The sequence below is a fragment of the Dreissena polymorpha genome, chromosome 4 (genome assembly GCF_020536995.1).
Source record: "Dreissena polymorpha isolate Duluth1 chromosome 4, UMN_Dpol_1.0, whole genome shotgun sequence".
Lineage (NCBI taxonomy): Eukaryota > Metazoa > Mollusca > Bivalvia > Myida > Dreissenidae > Dreissena > Dreissena polymorpha.
The window spans coordinates 66,123,467-66,142,343 of record NC_068358.1 but is presented as its reverse complement, the minus strand read 5'-3'; the positions used below and the strand labels follow the sequence as shown (position 1 = coordinate 66,142,343).

General features: G+C 37.3%; 1 protein-coding gene across 1 annotated transcript in view; it reads left to right on the top strand.

Annotated features, from left to right (window-relative positions):
- LOC127878482 (elongator complex protein 1-like) overlaps nt 1-18,877 on the top strand; it is a 93,465-nt gene that overhangs the window by 16,511 nt on the left and 58,077 nt on the right. Inside the window, exons 5-7 of the mRNA XM_052425008.1 lie at nt 12,021-12,101; nt 17,206-17,291; nt 18,132-18,231. Of these exons, the coding sequence (XP_052280968.1) occupies nt 12,021-12,101; nt 17,206-17,291; nt 18,132-18,231 (267 nt within the window). The remainder of the gene's footprint in view (nt 1-12,020; nt 12,102-17,205; nt 17,292-18,131; nt 18,232-18,877) is intronic.

The window sequence follows — 18,877 nt, the reverse complement described above, 5'->3', positions numbered from 1 at the left end:
TGATGTAAAATGCTTGAAGGAATAATATTTAAGGTTAAAGAAGGCAGTTTCTTTTTGTTTTAAAGGATATCTTTGAAAATTATATTTTTATGTCCCCCACTATAGTAGTGGGGGACATATTGTTTTTGCCCTGTCTGTTGGTTGGTTGGTTGGTCTGTTGGTTGGTCTGTTTGCGCCAACTTTTACATTTTGCAATAACTTTTGCTATATTGAATATAGCAACTTGATATTCGGCATGCATGTGTTTCTCATGGAGTTGCACATTTTGAGTGGTGAAAGGTCAAGGTCAAGGTCATCCTTCAAGGTCAGAGGTCAAATATATGTGGCCAAAATCGCTCATTTTATGAATACTTTCGCAATATTGAAGATAGCAACTTGATATTTGGCACGCATGTGTATCTCATGTCACTTCTGCAATATTGAAGCTAGCAATTTTATATTTGAAATGCATGTGTATCTCATGGAGCTGCACATTTTGAGTGGTGAAGGGTCAAAGTCAAGGTCATCCTTCAAGATCAAACGTCATATAGGGGGACATTGTGTTTCACAAACACATCTTGTTTATGAATTTTTTGGCAGCAAGGGGTAACGCATTTTTAAAAAATGTAATTAATTTTCGACTGGTACCATGAGTAGCATGAAACACATTTTTTTTTAACATTTGTAATTGATGAAAATTGATTGCAAAAATAATATTTAGGGTCTAATAAAGCATTTTTAACCAGGTTTTCCGAAGGAAAAAACTGGTTATTAGATTGGCGAATGCGGGCGGGCTGGCTGGCTGGCGGGCTGGCGGAATAAGCTTGTCCGGGCCATAACTATGTCGTTCATTGTCAGATTTTAAAATCATTTGGCACATTTGTTCACCATCATTGGACGGTGTGTCGCGCAAAATAATTACGTCGATATCTCCAAGGTCAAGGTCACACTTTGAGTTCAAAGGTCAAAAATGGCCATAAATGAGCTTGTCCGAGCCATAACTATGTCGTTCATCGTCAGATTTTAAAATCATTTGGCACATTTGTTCACCATCATTGGACGGTGTGTCGCGCGAAATAATTACGTCGATATCTCCAAGGTCAAGGTCACACTTTGAGTTCAAAGGTCAAAAATGGCCATAAATGAGCTTGTCCTGGCCATAACTATGTCATTCATTGTGAGATTTTAAAATCATTTGGCACATTTGTTCACCATCATGGGATGGTGTATCCCACGAAAGAATCACGTCAATATCTCCAATGTCAAGGTCGTCACGACTAAAAATAGATTTAAAAAAAAAAAAAACTTACAAAGGGGGTTAATTTTTTTTGGTCATTTCAAAAGTTCAGTTTGAGTTTTCTCCCTTTATCAGATTTTTTTTTCACAATGAAAACCTGGTTTTGTGACAATTTTGTCCCTTGTTTATTTTATTTTAATAGGTTACTCTGAAAATTTTATTTTTCATGATTTTTTTTTGCAACAAGGGGTTATGAAATTTAAAAAAATGTTACTGGATTTTTAGACCAAAACTTGTACTATGATAATACTATAATGCACTTTGCCAAAACATTTATAATTATATTGTTTATTCTTGAAAATGTATTTCCCCTATTCACTAAAATTAACACTTTGGTCAGAAAATTCATATATAATGATGTTTGCTTTTATTTTCAAGAAGCATAATGCCTCTTTTTAGTTGTATTCAGCCACAAGTTCTTGTCAGCCACTTAAGGGTTATATGTTGCCTCTCTTTTAGTAAATGCAAAATATTTCCACGCTTTGAGACATTCATAAAATATTTTATGTCTTTACAACACCGACAGGCTAATAAATTTATATATCAAGTACTTCCATACTAACAGGACCATTCTAGGCGGGCAACCTAGCAACCTTGATTTGTTCATATCTTCCTATCAATCTGTTATATGTGTTATGAATAATTTGTTCGGAGAACATTTAATGTTTGTTATAACTTTTAAATAATTCAATGTTCAAAGTGATATTGTTATTGACCGATAAACCAACATACTGATTAAAAGGGAATATTTTATTAATTATTTGCATTTTATCTTACTTGAGAAATATTTGCATAAATGTTTTTCAAACTATAGAGAAATCTATATACAATTAATAATTGACGACGTTTATCAAAAAAAACATTTATGAAATGGAAGTTTAAAGATAAAAATAAATAATGCAAGTTTTTGTCAGATATTCGTAATAATTTCCAATATAATTGAGTGTCTGAGCAATGTGGATGAATGAATATATCAGATAAAACGAACACTAGTCTACACTGGAATTATGATTTATTTTTCAATATTGTATGCACTTAAGTTTAGCCTTTATGCTTTTTTTAGCATTTATAGACAGTGTCCCTTCCCCAAATCAAGGAATTATTACTTGTCATTCATTTGTGTAATGGTATACAATAATTTTGTGGTAAAATATTTGAGAAAAACATTAGAAACGAAACTTGTAAGTGATGAAATTTTCCATATGGTTATGGAAATTACCGATCGTCGGTTTCTGAAAAACAATACGTCACGGTTTCCAAAAATATGATGGTTGTGCCCAAAGATTTTGGTGTTAATGAACATTACTGGTTTATATTTTAATAATTTCGAATCTCATTTGATTGATAGGTAATTTCAAGGCTGATAAACTTGAAATATGCAAGCTATTCTTTCGTTTTACATATGTCTGTCGATACATCTGTACAATCAGTAATTTCCGAACCACTCGTTAAATTGTCGCAGACACAAGTTTAAATTAAAAAAAAAATGTTTTACACTAATATTCTACCTCTTTCTTGCTAAAAACTAATGCATGAATGATTTTAAAGTAAGATTGCGTCGTTTTCAGCCAGGAACACTGTCTATGACCGCGAAAAAAACCATAAACTTTTTGATTTACGATATTTACTTTATAAATAGCTTGCATGCGGCATGGCATTGCATGTTCTGCAAGATAAATATCTCGACTTTATTTATTGGATGATTTCGGACTGTTTCATCCAATCAGAAAATAGCTTTTAAACGTAATTTAGACCCATGTTTAGCGAGATAATTAAGTACCACTTTTTATACACTGCCAAATTGTGACATAACAAGTTGCCTCCCTTGTCGGTTCATTCTACTGTATTATTATGCTCCCCTTCGAAGAAGAGAGGGTATATTGTTTTGCACATGTCGGTCCGTATGTCTGTCCGCCAGATGGTTTCCGGATGATAACTCAAGAATGCTTATGCCTAGGATCATGAAACTTCATAGGTACATTGATCATGACTCGCAGATGACCCATATTGATTCTGAGGTCACTAGGTCAAAGAGCAAGGTCACGGTGACCCGAAATAGTAAAATGGTTTTCTGATGATAACTCAAGAACGCTTATGCCTAGGATCATGAAACTTCATGTGTACATTGATCATAACTCGCAGATGACCACTATTGATTTTGAGGTCACTAGGTCAAAGGTCAAGGTCACGGTGACCCGAAATAGTAAAACAGTTGCCGGATGATAACTCAAGAACGCTTATGCCTAGGATCATGAAACTTCATAGGTTCATTGATCATGACTCGCAGAAGAACCCTATTGATTTTCAGGTCACTAGGTCAGAGGTCAAGGTCACGGTGACCCGAAATAGTAAAATGCTTTCCGGATGATAACTCAAGAACACTTATGCCTAGAATCATAAAACTTCATAGATACATTGATCATGACTCGCAGATGACCCCTTTTGAGGTCACTAGGTCAAAGGTCAAGGTCACGGTGACCCGAAACAGTAAAATGGTTTCTGGATGATAACTCAAGAACGCTTATGCCTAGGATCATGAAACTTCATAGATACATTGATCATGACTCGCAGATGATCCCTATTGAATTTCAGGTCACTAGGTCAAGGGTCAAGGTCACGGTGACCAAAAATAGTAAATGGTTTCCGGATGATAACTCATTAACGTTTATGCCTAGGATCATGAAACTTCATAGGTACATTGATCATGACTCGCAGATGACCCTCAATGATTTTCAGGTCACTAGGTCAAAGGTCATGGTCACAGTGACTCAACTTTGAAAAAATGGTTTCCGGATGATAACTCAACAATTCTTACGCCTATGATCATGAAACTTCTTAGGTACATTGATTATGACTTGCAGATGACCCCTATTGACTTTCAGGTCACTAGGTCAAAGGTCACGGTGACTTGACAGAGTAAAATGGTTTCCGGATGATAATACAAGAAAGCTTACGCCTAGGATCATGAAACTTCATAGGTACATTGATCATAACTCGCAGATGACCCTATTGATTTTCAGGTCACTAGGTCAAAGGTCAAGGTCTCAGTTCCAAAAAAACGTATTCACACAATGGCTGCCACTACAACTGACAGCTCATATGGGTTGCATGCATGTTTTACAAACATCCCTTGTTTCAAAAATGTTTTCATGTAGTATACTTATATTGATATTTACAAAATTGATGCATTTGAATGATAGACTTTTCTGAAATCATTTTAATGATACTTAAATCATGACAGTGAATTAATACTGATAATTATTTAATATATTTTGCTTAATACAATCATGTACATCTATATCAAATGAGATCATACTGTAAATTCAGTGATGAATTTCAGTGAATTAAATTAAATCCAAAATATAAGTAACTCCTATATCTCTCCGGCAGCGCGCACACCTAAACATCCTGCTGTGTACCTATCCAGATCCAGATAAAAAGATATGATACATAATTATGTATCATAGTGTTCAGAGGGAATTATTTTACCTCTGTTGTATCAATCTATTGTTTTACTTCTTTAATCAGTGTGTTTAAAGATATATAAACATAGCTCCAGGGTCTTTGCTTTAGGCAATGAATATTTCATATCCTGATCTCTTTTTCTAATGGATATTTTAACTAGTTCCTACATTCAATACAGTCAAATATATGTTAAGTAGTATCTGTACACATTGGTAGATTAAATTTGTACATCAAATATTATTTTTAATTGTTTTAAAAAGATATAGTTCAAATGTTCATACTAGATTAATTTAGAACCTTAGTCATGTCACGGAGATCTAGAGTCCGTGGTCATGTGGTAATTAAACATTTTTAAATATAACCACTTTTATATGGAGTCCTGACCAGATCTCAAATGCATATCCCTTTTCTCTGTCACCCTGGTCATCTCCTATCAAAATGGCAAATTATATGAAGAACCGTTCTTTATACACAATGGTTGAATGAAAAAATTGACATCCTTTTCACATGGAAATTTCACTTTGGCAGTCATGGAAAAAGAGCCTGCACAACACAGATCAAAAATACTTTTTATTTGTAGATAATCCCATATCTTGAAACTCTATGTGCATAAATATCTCAAGTCTTCATGAAATCAGGACAACAAAAATGTTTTTTAAGTCCTTAATTGACCTGGCTATAGTAATCAGATTATTATAAGCTCAATTAGTCTATTTATATCATATGGTTTGTGTATTGTAAACATACACACAATATTGCAGGTGCATAATAGCAATAAATAATAACAAAGCCATCCATACTATAAAGGTCAATGGCAAAGCCTGTGAGAAAAATGTGAACGCATTGAGTGTAATCACACAACGTGCTCATGGTGAGCTTTTGTGAGCTTATGGCTGTCGTGAGCCGTCAACATTTGCCTTGTTAACTCTATGGATGCTGCGTTTATATTCCAATCTTCATAAAATTTTGCCAGAATATAAGTCTAAATGATATCTTGGATCAGTTCGAAAATGGTTACAATTGGTTGAAAAACATGGCTGCCAGGGGGTGGGGCATTTTTATGCCCCCCTTCGAAGAAGAGGGGGTATATTGCTTTGCACATGTCGGTCAGTTGGTCGGTCAGTCTGTCGGTCTGTCGGTCCGTCCACCAGATGGTTTCCGGATGATAACTCAAGAACGCTTGGGGCTAGGATCATGAAACTTCATAGGTACATTGATCATGACTCACAGATGACCCCTATTGATTTTGAGGTCACTAGGTCAAAGGTCAAGGTCACAGTGACCCGAAATAGTAAATGGTTTCCGGATGATAACTCAAGATCGCTTATGCCTAGGATCATGAAACTTGATAGGTAGATTGATCATGACTCACAGATGACCCTTATTGATTTTCAGGTCACTAGGTCAAAGGTCAAGGTCACGGTGACCCAAAATAGTAAAATGATTTCCGGATGATAACTCAAGAACGCTTATGCCTAGGATCATGAAACTTGATAGGCAGATTGATCATGACTCGCAGTTTACCCCTATTGATTTTCAGGTCACTAGGTCAAAGGTCAAGGTCACGGTGACCCGAAATAGTAAAATGGTTTCCGGAGGATAACTCAAGAACGCTTATGCCTAGGATCATGAAACTTGATAGGTAGATTGATCATGACTTGCAGATGACCCCTAGAGATTTTCAGGTCACTAGGTCAAAGGTCAAGGTCAAGGTGACCTGAAATAGTAAAATGGTTTCCGGATGATAACTCAAGAACGCTTATGCCTAGGATCATGAAACTTGATAGGTAGATTGATCATGACTCACAGATGACCCCTATTAATTTTCAGGTCACTAGTTCAAAGGTCAAGGTCACGGTGACCCGAAATAGTAAAATGGTTTCCGAATGATAACTCAAGAACGCTTATGCCTAGGATCATGAAACTTCATAGGTACATTGATCATGACTCGCAGATGACCCCTATTGATTTTTAGGTCACTAGGTCAAAGCTCAATGTCATGGTGACCGGAAATAGTAAAATGGTTTCCGGATGACACCTCAAGAACGCTTATGCCAAGGATCATGAAACTTCATAGGTACATTGATCATGACTGGCAGATGACCCTATTGATTTTTAGGTCACTAGGTCAAAGGTCAAGGTCACAGTGACAAAAAACATATTCACACAATGGCTGTCACTACAACTGAGAGCCCATATGGGGGGCATGCATGTTTTACAAACAGCCCTTGTTCCTTATATTGCTATAGTAAAACATTGTTAACACCCGAGAGGTCACATTTATTTTGCGATCTTCAAGAATTTTGGTCACAATATTTGTCCCAATAATATCTTGTTATCTCAGGTGAACGACTTTGGGCCTTTCAGGACCTCTTGTTTGTTCATCTTACCATTTGAAGAAAAGATATCATTGCACAGATGTCTTTTACTTTTAGAATGTGTTATGCTGCATTTCTTATGTGGCTTGTTTGGGGTATATTGTTGAGCACATGCCGCTCAGTCCGTCAGTTGGTCCGTCCACCAGATGGTTTCCCGATGATAACTCAAGAACGCTTAGGCCTAGGATCATGAAACTTCATAGGTACATTGATCATGACTGGCAGATGAACCCTATTGATTTTCAGGTCAATAGATAAAAGGGTTAGGTCACAGTGACTAGAATGCTTAGGCCTAGGATCATGAAATTACATAGGTACATTGATCATGACTGGCATTTGACCCCTATTGATGTTCAGGTCATTAGGTCAAAGGTCAAGGTCACAGTGAGTCAAAACAGTTTAATGATTTCCGGATGAAAACTCAAGAATGCTTACGTCTAGGATCATGAAACTTCATAGGTACATTGATCATTACTGGCAGATGAACCCTATTGATTTTCAGGTCACTAGATAAAAGGGTAAGGTCACAGTGACTAGAATGCTTAGGCCTAGGATCATGAAACTACATAGGTACATTGATCATGACTGGCATATGACCCCTATTGATGTTCAGGTCATTAGGTCAAAGGTCAAGGTCACAGTGAGTCAAAACAGTTTAATGATTTCCGGATGATAACTCAAGAGTGCTTATGTCTAGGATCATGAAACTTCATAGGTACATTGATCATGACTTGCAGATTACCCCTATTTATGTTTAGGTCACTAGGTCAAAGGTCAAGGTCAAAGTTACTCAAAACAGTAAAATAGTATCCGGATGATAACTCAAAAATGCTTACGCCTAGGACCATTAAACTTCATAGGTACATTGATCATGACTGGTATATAACCCTTATTGATTTTCAGGTCACTTGATCAAAGGTCAAGGTCACAGTGATTCATAACAGTAAAAAGGTTTCCTGATGATAATGCAAGAATAGTAAGGCCTAGGATCATGAAACTTCATAGGTAAATTGATCATGACTGGCAGATGATCCCTATTGACTTTCAGATCAATAGGTCAAAGGTCAAGGTCACAGTGACAAAAAATATATTCACACAATGGCTACCACTACAACTGACAGCCCATATGGGGGGCATGCATGTTTTACAAACAGCCCTTGTTTGTCTTATGTTGGTTAATGTTCATCTCGGTCAATTCTAGGTTAAGTTTGAAAGTAGGTCTTATGTGGTTCAAACTAGGTCAACAAACCAAATCACAGAAAAGGTTAGTGAACACTCCAGAGGTCACATTTTCTTCCAGATCTTCATGAAAATTGGACAGAATGTTATCTCGATGAAATAAAGTTTCAGTTTGAAAGTTGGAAGTTTGTCAAAAACTAGGTCATTAGGTCAAAATATAGAAAACTTCCTTTACCTTTCTACAGGTCACATTATCTTCCTGATTTTCATGAAAATTGCTTACAATGTCCATCTTAATCAAATCAAAAGCTGAATTTGCAAGTTGGTCATGTGCAGGCTAAAGCTAGGTTACAACTTACTCTAATCATACACAAGTTTTTGACACTATAGAAGGAGTTTTGGGTGAGCGATACAGGGCCATCTTGTTTAAGAACAGCCTGTAGTAAGAAAGGGAAGGTATTGTATTTGTTTCAAAAGTAACATTTTATTGTTATTGGAAGTAACTGAGCAATTATATGATGTCATAGTTTTGGTTATTTTGCTCACTTGTTATGATGTGACAAGGTGAGCTTTTGTTATCACTCTTTGTCTGTTGTATTTTATCCAAAGTTTATTGTGAACACATAAGATATCATTTTACAATGTTTAAATTTGGGTGTGACCTCTTTGCCAGATTCTTATTAAACTAGTCACTTCTATGTCATTTTGGGTTTCATATTCTATCAACAATTAGGGCACTAGATCAAATATAAGAAAAGGTCTGTTAATACTTTAGTGGTAACATTCTGTCTCTGATCCACTTGTAAATTGGGTAGAACATTATTTTTAAATGATTTCAAAGTCAAGCTTGAAAGTAGCATATTCAACATTTAGGTCACAAGGTCTAGTCTCAGTGATTAACAGGTCACGTTCCAAAGTGGGTCATGTGCTTCCAAGCATTTGATCAATAACTAAAATCATTAAAATCTATGTTAACACTTACATTTTTTACCTGATCTTCATGGCAGTTGATCAGAATGTTCAAATAAATAAAAGTAGGAACTCGGTAATACCTCAGTCACAAATAGAGACCGATCGCCGTCCGATCAGCGGCCGACTTCTTTTTCCGCTCATCGGGCGGGCGACCGGGCGATGATCGCACGGGCATCGGGTCATTTTGTGGCATCGGGCGGCGTCCGGATTAATTTTAAGTCTCACTTAAAATTTTACCCGACGTCGGGCCCGGGAAGGAATCGTATTGAGATCGTAAAAAGATCGGACGATCAACGCACGGTTATCGCCCGGCGATCGCCCGACATCGGATTCATCGTACGCGTATCGGCAAAAATCAAGATATTTCACAGGGACATATACATCGTCCGGCGACCGTCCGATTGCCGTAGGGCCTCCGCACAATGACTGACAGACACCGGACGGAGCTCGTAAGGAGACCGAAGGATTCCGGTAAATGCACGTGTACAGATCACGCGGGTAGATTCAGCGCCAAACACCTCCATTTAAAGTCAAGATGCCGAAGGGAAAGGTCGCAGTACGGCAAATGCCACCTCCTCAAACAGAAGGTCAGCCTGATGATGGGCAGCATGACCAGGAGGAAGAAGAGCCATCGCAGCCACATATAAATCCTGAGCAAGCTGAAGCAATCGCCCAGTCAAAAAATAGAGTCAAACGCCAGTGAATGGTAAGAGTTGCCTGTGGCCAACAAGCGCAAGGTGATGGCCAGCTTTATTTGTTTGAAATAAATCTCTAAAATGTTTTTAAAGTCACTCTTTAAATCCGCGCTTTGTGATTCCGCATTTTCACGGCATTAAATCTTTAGTTTAGGTACTTGGCGCTGTATTTGTAAACCTAATTTGGTAGTGCCTAGATAGATTACCTTATTTTGAAAAAATATAGGTCATTGATAAAAGTACAACATTGATACAAATGATCGCAGAATGCCTTGAACTATTACGAATGCATTTCACATTATCCCGAAAGCTCTTCGAATTTAAATTCGAATGACAGTCGGGATCGGTCTCTAGTGTTACTGTAAGTATATAAGTACATCAATACGTATGTCAGACAATTTATACTCGCTCTTGAATGCGAGGCCTGACTCTTGTACATATTTCTTGAAACAACTCTGGCTTGAGACGCAAATAAGCTTCGAAATCGGCCGGGTTCTCGAGACGCAATTCATGCTAAAGGGTCTCGTATTGCCCGTAGAGGGATCGTCTCGGAATCCAAGGCTTGACCCACCATTGTCTTTTACGTCGCTGTGGTTCTTCGAACTCCTCAATTATTACTACAACGTTGAAACGGTGTCTGGCTATTGCGTGCCTCTCCCTCAGCCTCGTGACTCGCTGATCTCTGTTCATGACCATAAAACAGCCTGCAATTGAAAGTTTATGGACTGCACGCGCGACACGCTTACCTTGCGGAGTCCGTCCGAAGCCCGCAAGGAGCCCGGCCGAAGCTCGCCAGATTGACGTCCGATATATTAAAACTTTCTGGCTTTCTTGCGGCGCTACGTCGATATTGCGACGATAGCCGTCCGAACATCGGCCGGTTGTCGTCCGATTTACAATTTGACGCTCAACCCAAAAGCTTTTCTCAATATGTCCGATTGCTGTTCGATCATCGGCCGATTCTCGTCCGGCGCCTATAAAAGTCCGAGTTCGTGTCACTCGTCGGACGGCGACCGGCTCTGACGTGTCAAGTCTTCCCAATGCCTGGAGATCGGACACATCGGCTGGCGACCGGATTATTTGTGACTGAGGCATAACAAGGCTCAACTAGACCGGATAGATGCAAATAGTTTGTTCATACTCACAATGCCTTTTTTTCTATATCTTCATGATAAATTAGTTAACACCACTAGGAAACAATCAGTTTCAGGTGAGCCACATTGTGCTGTTAAAGCTATCTATGTATAGTATAGATTGTTACAAAACCTTGTTTATCAATAAAAATAAATGAAAAAATGGCTTTCTAAAAGTTGTAGTCTTGGATGATATATATCTCAACTTATAATCTACGACAATCTTTTGAGAAGAAAAATAAAATTTGACTATTATTATACCCCAACATACTGTGATTGGGGGCTAGCACAGGAATTCTCAATTATGTTCCTCGAAAAATAATGGGTTAGCATATTTTTGATGTTTTATCCAGTTGTCTGGACCATTACTCCCCAAAGAATTGTAAGTTCAAATATGAGATATTGGGGTAAATAAATCTCTTTGAAGGGAGTTCAGTGTCCAAGAACGAAACAATTGCACCACAACCATTAACTATTGACCTGCGGATAAATGACAAGCAATAAAAATCACACAATTGGGGTGATGAAGATATACTTAAATGGATGCTTATTTATTTTATGCTTTCCGGTGATTTATACAGAAATATCAGTGAAATACAGTGAAAAATAACAGTGAAAATATCAGTATTTTTTGCTTTTTTTCTGGGAAAATCGATATTCCGCCGAATCCAACAAATATCCTCTATATATCCATCCTCTGAAAAAGCATCGTAAAAACTAGTACATTCAGTGCTTTGATTATTCAATTATGACTACAGAAGAATATAGGAAAATCCAATGAATTAGGTATATTGTCAGTGGGACTCTAAATTTGTGGCAGACTGTATTTTGAGATTTTTGTATAAAGTTTATCATTATTTTGATGTCTCAAATTTAAGATTAATTACAGTAGTCTCAAACTCATGTTTGTTATATTGTACAGGAGCAGACACGTGTATCCTGATGACGCGGGAGTTTGATCCCATCACCGAGCTATCTCTCCATCCCAACACGTCAGGGGAAGGTATGTTGGGGCCAAACAGTCACTGGATCTAACTGCTTTGTGTCAGTTATTGCTAAAGTATATGGGCTGTGTTCTGTGAAAAAGGGTCGTAGTGCATGTGCGTAAAGTGTCTTCCAAGATAAGTATGTGCAGTCTGCACAGGCTTATCAGGGACGACACTTTCCGCTGTTATGATTATTTTTATGCCCCCGGTAGGGTGGCATATGGCAGTTGAACTGTCCGTCAGTCAGTCTGTCTGTCCGTCCGAAAAACTTTTAACATTGGCCATAACTTTTGCAATATTGAAGATAGCAACTTGATATTTGGCATGCATGTGTATCTCCTGAAGCCGCACATTTTGAGTGATGAAAGGTCAAGATTATCCTTCATGGTCAAAAGTCAAAAATTTACAATCCACGGGAAGTAATAAGCTTTAAAAGGGGGATAATTTCTAAACCTGCCAAATGATATATTGAAATTTTATTTCAAAGCGGCGCAATAGGGGGCATTGTGTTTCTGACGAACTCATCTTTTGTTTTTTAAAGAAAGTCTCTTCTTAGCAAAAATCTAGTTTATGCGCATGCATTAAACCATTTTTCACAGAGCGAGGCTCATATTAATAGTGATGGAAAAATAAGCATTTTGCTATTTTTAGCTCGACTATTATATATGAAAAATATATACTGGAGCTATCCTACTCGCTCCAGCGTTGCCGTTCCCGTTGGGGTTTGCATGCAAATGTTAAAGTTTGCATAATACCCCAAATATTTTCAATGTCCTTTGACATATTGCTTTCAGATTTTGCATACTTGTTTACCAACATGACCCCAACCTATAAACAAGAGCAGACAACTCTATGAAGCATTTTGTAATAATTATGGCCCCTTTTCCACTTAGAAAATGCAGCAATTGTTAAAGTTTGCGTACTTCCCCAAATATTTTCAATGTCCTTTCACATATTGCTTTCATATTTTGCATACTTGTTTACCAACATGACCCCAACCTATAAACAAGAGCAGACCACTGTATCAAGCATTTTGACAGAATTATGGCCCCTTTTATACTTAGATAATTGAATATTTTGCTTAATTTGCCAGAACTTCTATATTTATGATCAGATGTTAATAATACTTTGACAAAACAACACTTACCTGATTACCACAATGGATTCCACCCAAACAATACCCCATGCCCCAACCCAGAATCCCTGCCCCCCCCCCCCCCCCCCCCACCTCCCCCCCCCAAAAAAAATGTTTGTTTTCCTTTTTTTATTTTTGAAAGATCGTCTAATAAATGACCACACCCCATTTTATACCCCCCTCTAACCCCCCCTACCCCCCCAATAATTTTTTTTCCCCTTTTTTATTTTTAAAAGATCGTCTAATAAATCATTGAATATTAACAATTTCCCCATGATGGCTTACAATATACTGTCTAGCACTCGAATTGTCGAGCCCGCTGTCCTCTGACAGTTCTTGTTATCTAGATTGTTTACCATATAGCCTGTGCTATCTACTCACCATAATATGGTCGTCAATGGCGCCTAAGTAATAGACTGGTTAAGGTACATATGCAACATCTCCATGTCACTAAAGGTATTGAACTTAAACATGATGGGAATTGTGTGAAGTCACGGACCAAGTTCCATTACTCTACCAGTCATTTAGAACTGTAAGCCCCTTGTTAGTTAAGTTAAATGTAAGATACTCCATGTCACTGTTCTTAATGCAGGTTTTCAATAGAAACTTACGATAGGTGCTCTCAATCATCTTTTGAGGTCACTGTCAAAGTTTCAGAAATCTGATATGAAATTTAAGGTAAATGGCACCAGTATCCATATTACTGGTGTTCAGGGCTAATTGTGGGAGGTTTTTGACCAAGTTCCATAACTCTTACCTGCAATTTAGCAGAATTATTCTCCTTTTTACTTAAAATATCAAGGTAAACATTAGCGCCTAACAACTCTCACTCTATCTGACGTGCAAAAATAGCATGTGGTTGCATATGAATCAAGTTGGGTCAAGGTTATGGGCCAGTCTAGGTGAAGGTCACTGTTGCTAAAAGTAGCGCTTATTTATGTCTGCAAGGATATTTAGCTGAAATTGTTTGGTTACGTATGTAACAAGCTGATTTAGGATTGTATTGAGCAACAGTGGGATAAAGGTAACAGTTACTAACCGATAAAAAAGAATTGATTTTTGACTCAATTACTTAGGTTACGATGCAGGTATTGTGCTATTACTTTGTTTGTTGAAAGCTTTCATGCAGATATAGGGTGGGATTGCCTTGGGGCCAGTTGGGTTCACATAATTTTTCTTAAAAAAGAAAAATGGTTTCAGCTCAATAATTTGAATAGCCATGGTGGTATTGTTCTGGGTGTAGGTAGCTTAGACCTTGCTTTTAAAGTAAATACAATTATTTAAATTAAATGGTAATTTGTTGAAAATCTGGTTTCATAGATTGGTCACATTTCTTGTTTTAATTTATAATTTTTATGTCCCCCACTATAGTAGTGGGGGACATATTGTTTTTGCCCTGTCTGTTGGTTGGTCTGTTGGTTTGTTTGCGCCAACTTTAACATTTGCAATAACTTTTGCAATATTGAAGATAGGAACTTGATATTTGGCATGCATATGTATCTCATGGAGCTGCACATTTTGAGTGGTGAAAGGTCAAGGTCAAGGTCATCCTTCAAGGTCAAAGGTCAAATATATGGGTCAAAATCGCTCATTTAATGTACACTTTTGCAGTATTTCAATATTCAAGATAGCAACTTGATATTTGGCATGCATGTGTATCTCATGGAGCTGCACAATTTGAGTGGTGAAAGATCAAGGTCAAGATCATCCTTCAAGGTCAGATGTCAAATATATGTGGCTAAAATCGCTCATTTTATGAGTACTTTTGCAATATTGAAGATAGCAACTTGATAATTGGCATGCATGTGTATCTCATGGAGCTGCACATTTTGAGTGGTGAAAGGTCAAGGTCAAGGTCATCCTTCAAGGTCAGAGGTCAAATATATGTGGCCAAAATCGCTCATTTTATGAATACTTTGGCAATATTGAAGATAGCAACTTGATATTTGGCATGCATGTGTATCTCATGGAGCTGCACATTTTTAGTGGTGAAAGGTCAAGGTCAAGGTCATCCTTCAAGGTCAAATATATGGGTCAAAATTGCTCATGTTATGTCACTTCTGCAATATTGAAGCTAGCAATTTTATATTTGAAATGCATGTGTATCTCATGGAGCTGCACATTTTGAGTGGTGAAGGGTCAAGGTCATACTACAAGGTCAAACATCATATAGGGGGACATTGTGTTTCACAAACACATCTTGTTAGCTTTAAGCTTACATATGATATATAACTACTTCAGATATTTAACATCAAATATGTCTTTGTGATAATTATATCAGGTGACTAACAGAAAATGTACGATATAGTATCAACACGGTGGAATAATGGGACTTACTGTCTCAGAACATCTTTTGTTAGCTTGGTTTTCATTAAATAACTAAGTTTTTATAAAATGTTTTCAGTTCTTACTTCACACATGTCCAGGGCATTTGTGTGAGGTCACTTACCAGGATCTCTGAACTTAATTTTACATAATTATTAACCTTTCAGTTAAGGTTTTTGTGCAACAAGTACATATCTCTGTAACTACTACAGATGTTTATTTGAAACTTCAAATGTTTCAAATCTTCATGTTTATAAAATAAATTAACTTTTACAGTTTTATAATGGTCAGTATATCAGGTGACTTTCAGACAATGTACATAATAATTACACAATCAAAGTGGAAGAATAATTGAGTGCTCTGTCTTGAGACTTCTTGTTTTACTGTTGCCTTGCTTTTTATTCCCGCCTTTGAAGAAGAGGGTGTATATTGCTTTGCTGGATGTTGGTATGTCTGGCTGTCGGTTCGTCTTTCTGTAGACCAGTTCGTTTCCGATCAATAACGTGTCAATGAATTGACAGATTGGCTTGATACTTCACATTTGCATTGGCCTGCGACAGTAGATGACCCCTATTGAAATTGGGTTCACTAGGTCAAAGGTCAAGGTCATTGTCAAAATAAGTGTGAACATCGTTTCCGATCAATAACTCATCAACAAATTGACCCATTGGCTTGATACTTCACATGTGCACTGGCCTTGGACAGTAGATGACCCCTATTCAGTATTGAAATTGGGGTCACTAGGTCAAAGGTCAAGGTCACTATCACAATAAGTGTGAAATTTGTTTCTGATCAATAATTCACCAACGAATTGACCGATTGGCTTGATACTTACCATGTGCATTGGCCTTGGACAGTACAAATGTAGATGACCCTTATTGAAATTGGGGTAACTTGGTTGAAGGTCAAGGTCACTGTCACACTAAGTGTGAAAATAGTTTCTGATCAATAATTCATCAACAAATTGACCGATTAGCTTGATACTTCACATGTGAATTGGCCTTGGACAGTAGATAATCCCTATTGACATTGGTGTCACTTGTTCAAAGGTCAAGGTCACTGTCACAATAAGTGTGAAAGTCGCTTTTGATCAATGACTTACCAACGAATTGACCGATTGGCTTGATACTTATCATGTGCATTGGCCTTGGACAATTTCAATCCCTATTGAAATGGGTGTCACTTATTCAAAGGTCACAATAAGTGTGAAAATCGTTTCCGATCAATAACTCATAAACAAATTCACGGTTTAGCTTAATACTTCACATATGCATTGGACTTTGACAGTAGATGACCCCTATTGAAATTGGGGTCACTAGTTCAAAGCCCTTTTTGGGGGGACATATGTCTCCAACCGCGGAACTCTTGTTTTTCAATCTGATATAAGCCCTGCTCTAGGAAAACGGGGATTAATGCATGTATGTTAAGCACGCCTTGAAAAATCCACTCAACCGCTCAAATGTGCCAGTGAAGTTGACGGTTGGGAGAGTTAAGTTTTTTTTACGGCGATTGTTTACAAATGTTTTCAAGGCCTGTGTTAAGTGTCATCCCAAATTTGCTTGTGCAGTCCTGACTGGGATGACACTTTATTCTCTTGCATTATGCCCTGTTTGTTCCAGAGTAAGGATCATATCTGATGTTACTTTGTTTTTTTCCACCAGCTGAGTTTGTGCAGGTGGGTTGGGGTAAGAAGGAGACCCAGTTCCATGGTTCGGTCGGCAAACAGGCAGCGCAAGTCCAGCCAACAGTCAGTATCAGCCTTGCTAGGAGAAAACAGAGCTTAATGCATAATATGCAAACAGTCTAATCTAAGATACCCCTGTGCAGTCTGCATAGGCTAATCAGAATGTACACTTTTTGTAATTTTTGTTTAAGGAATGTCTCTTCTTAGCAAGAATCCAGTTAAGGAATGAATGTTGACTGCATAGGCTAACTGAGAGAAGTCACTTTATGCACATGGTTCAAGCCCAATTTTCACAGATTGTCGCTCATACAGGGGTTTTTTTTGCCCGATTTTATAGCCGAAATTCGGCTATGTTCCCAATCCCAAAAAGTATACTTTTTTCCCAAAATGTGGCAAAAAATTCCCAATTTCCAAAAAAAAAAAATTTTTTTTTTTTTTTTTTTTTTTTAGAAAGAAGTCTAATGTGTATTTTATCTCAATTTTAATTCAATTACATCTAACAAAGTTTTATATGATTTTGTTCTTTTAATTTTAATGATTATAAAGGGTTATATCATATTTAGTATTTCCCTAATCAGTGGACTTTTCGTGTGGAAAAAAAGGCTAATGAATTTATTTTCCCAATTTCATGAATATGCCGATAAAATTCCCAATTCCAAAGCCATGGGCTATCTTCCCAAAAATTGGGAAAAAAACCCTGTCATATGTTCAGCTACCACGAAAAAATGTTCAGTTATTATTATTGAAATGTAAAATGTTATTGAAATAAAGAGAATAAATTAAGTCAAATAGGTTGGTATAAAAAAGGAAGGGTTGGATAATCATAAAGAGAGATGAAATTTATGCCTTTGACCTGTACCCTTTGAGCAGGGCCTTTAAACATTAGCTGTCTGTATATTTCAGGAGGTAAAGCCTGTACAGGACTGGGACGATCGTCGCCCCAGGATCTCATGGCGAGCAGACGGGCTCTTCTTTGCTGTCAGCTCTATACATAGGCTCACAGGTTGTATGAGCCTCGTTCTGGGAAAACTGGGCTAAACGCATGTGCTTTAAGTACTGTCCCATTTTAGCATGTGCACAGGCCAAGCAGTGCTGACACTTTCCACTTTACTGCAATTTTCTTTGGGAAAGTGTCGTCCCAGATTACCCTGTGAGGACTACAAAAGCTAATCTGGAACAACCTCTTACGCACATGCATCTAGTCCGCTTTCCCATAATGTCTCATTTAAATTTAAAATTTGTTTAGTTTCATATATTTGGGAAATAAAGTTTATGCATTGTTATAATGAGGCAGCCTATTCATTAGGCAAAAAGGTTTAACACACTTAAAGTGTGGTAATATCTCCCAATAGTTGGGCATGAAAGCTGAAACAAGTAATGATAAAGGCTTATATTTCAAGCTTACATTCTTATCAATTAGTTTATTAGTTGCCATTTTTTGTGTAATTGTAAGTAACAAAATACATATACCTAAATTTCATTTTGCTTTAAAGTTTGTTCAGTTTACATATGAGCAGTGTTTGCAGAAAGCAGGGTGTAATGCATGTACGTAAAGTATGATCACAGATTAGCCAATGAAGTCTGCACAGGGTAATCTGATACAACACTTTCTGCTTTTATGGAATTTTTTCATTAAAAGGAAGAGTCTT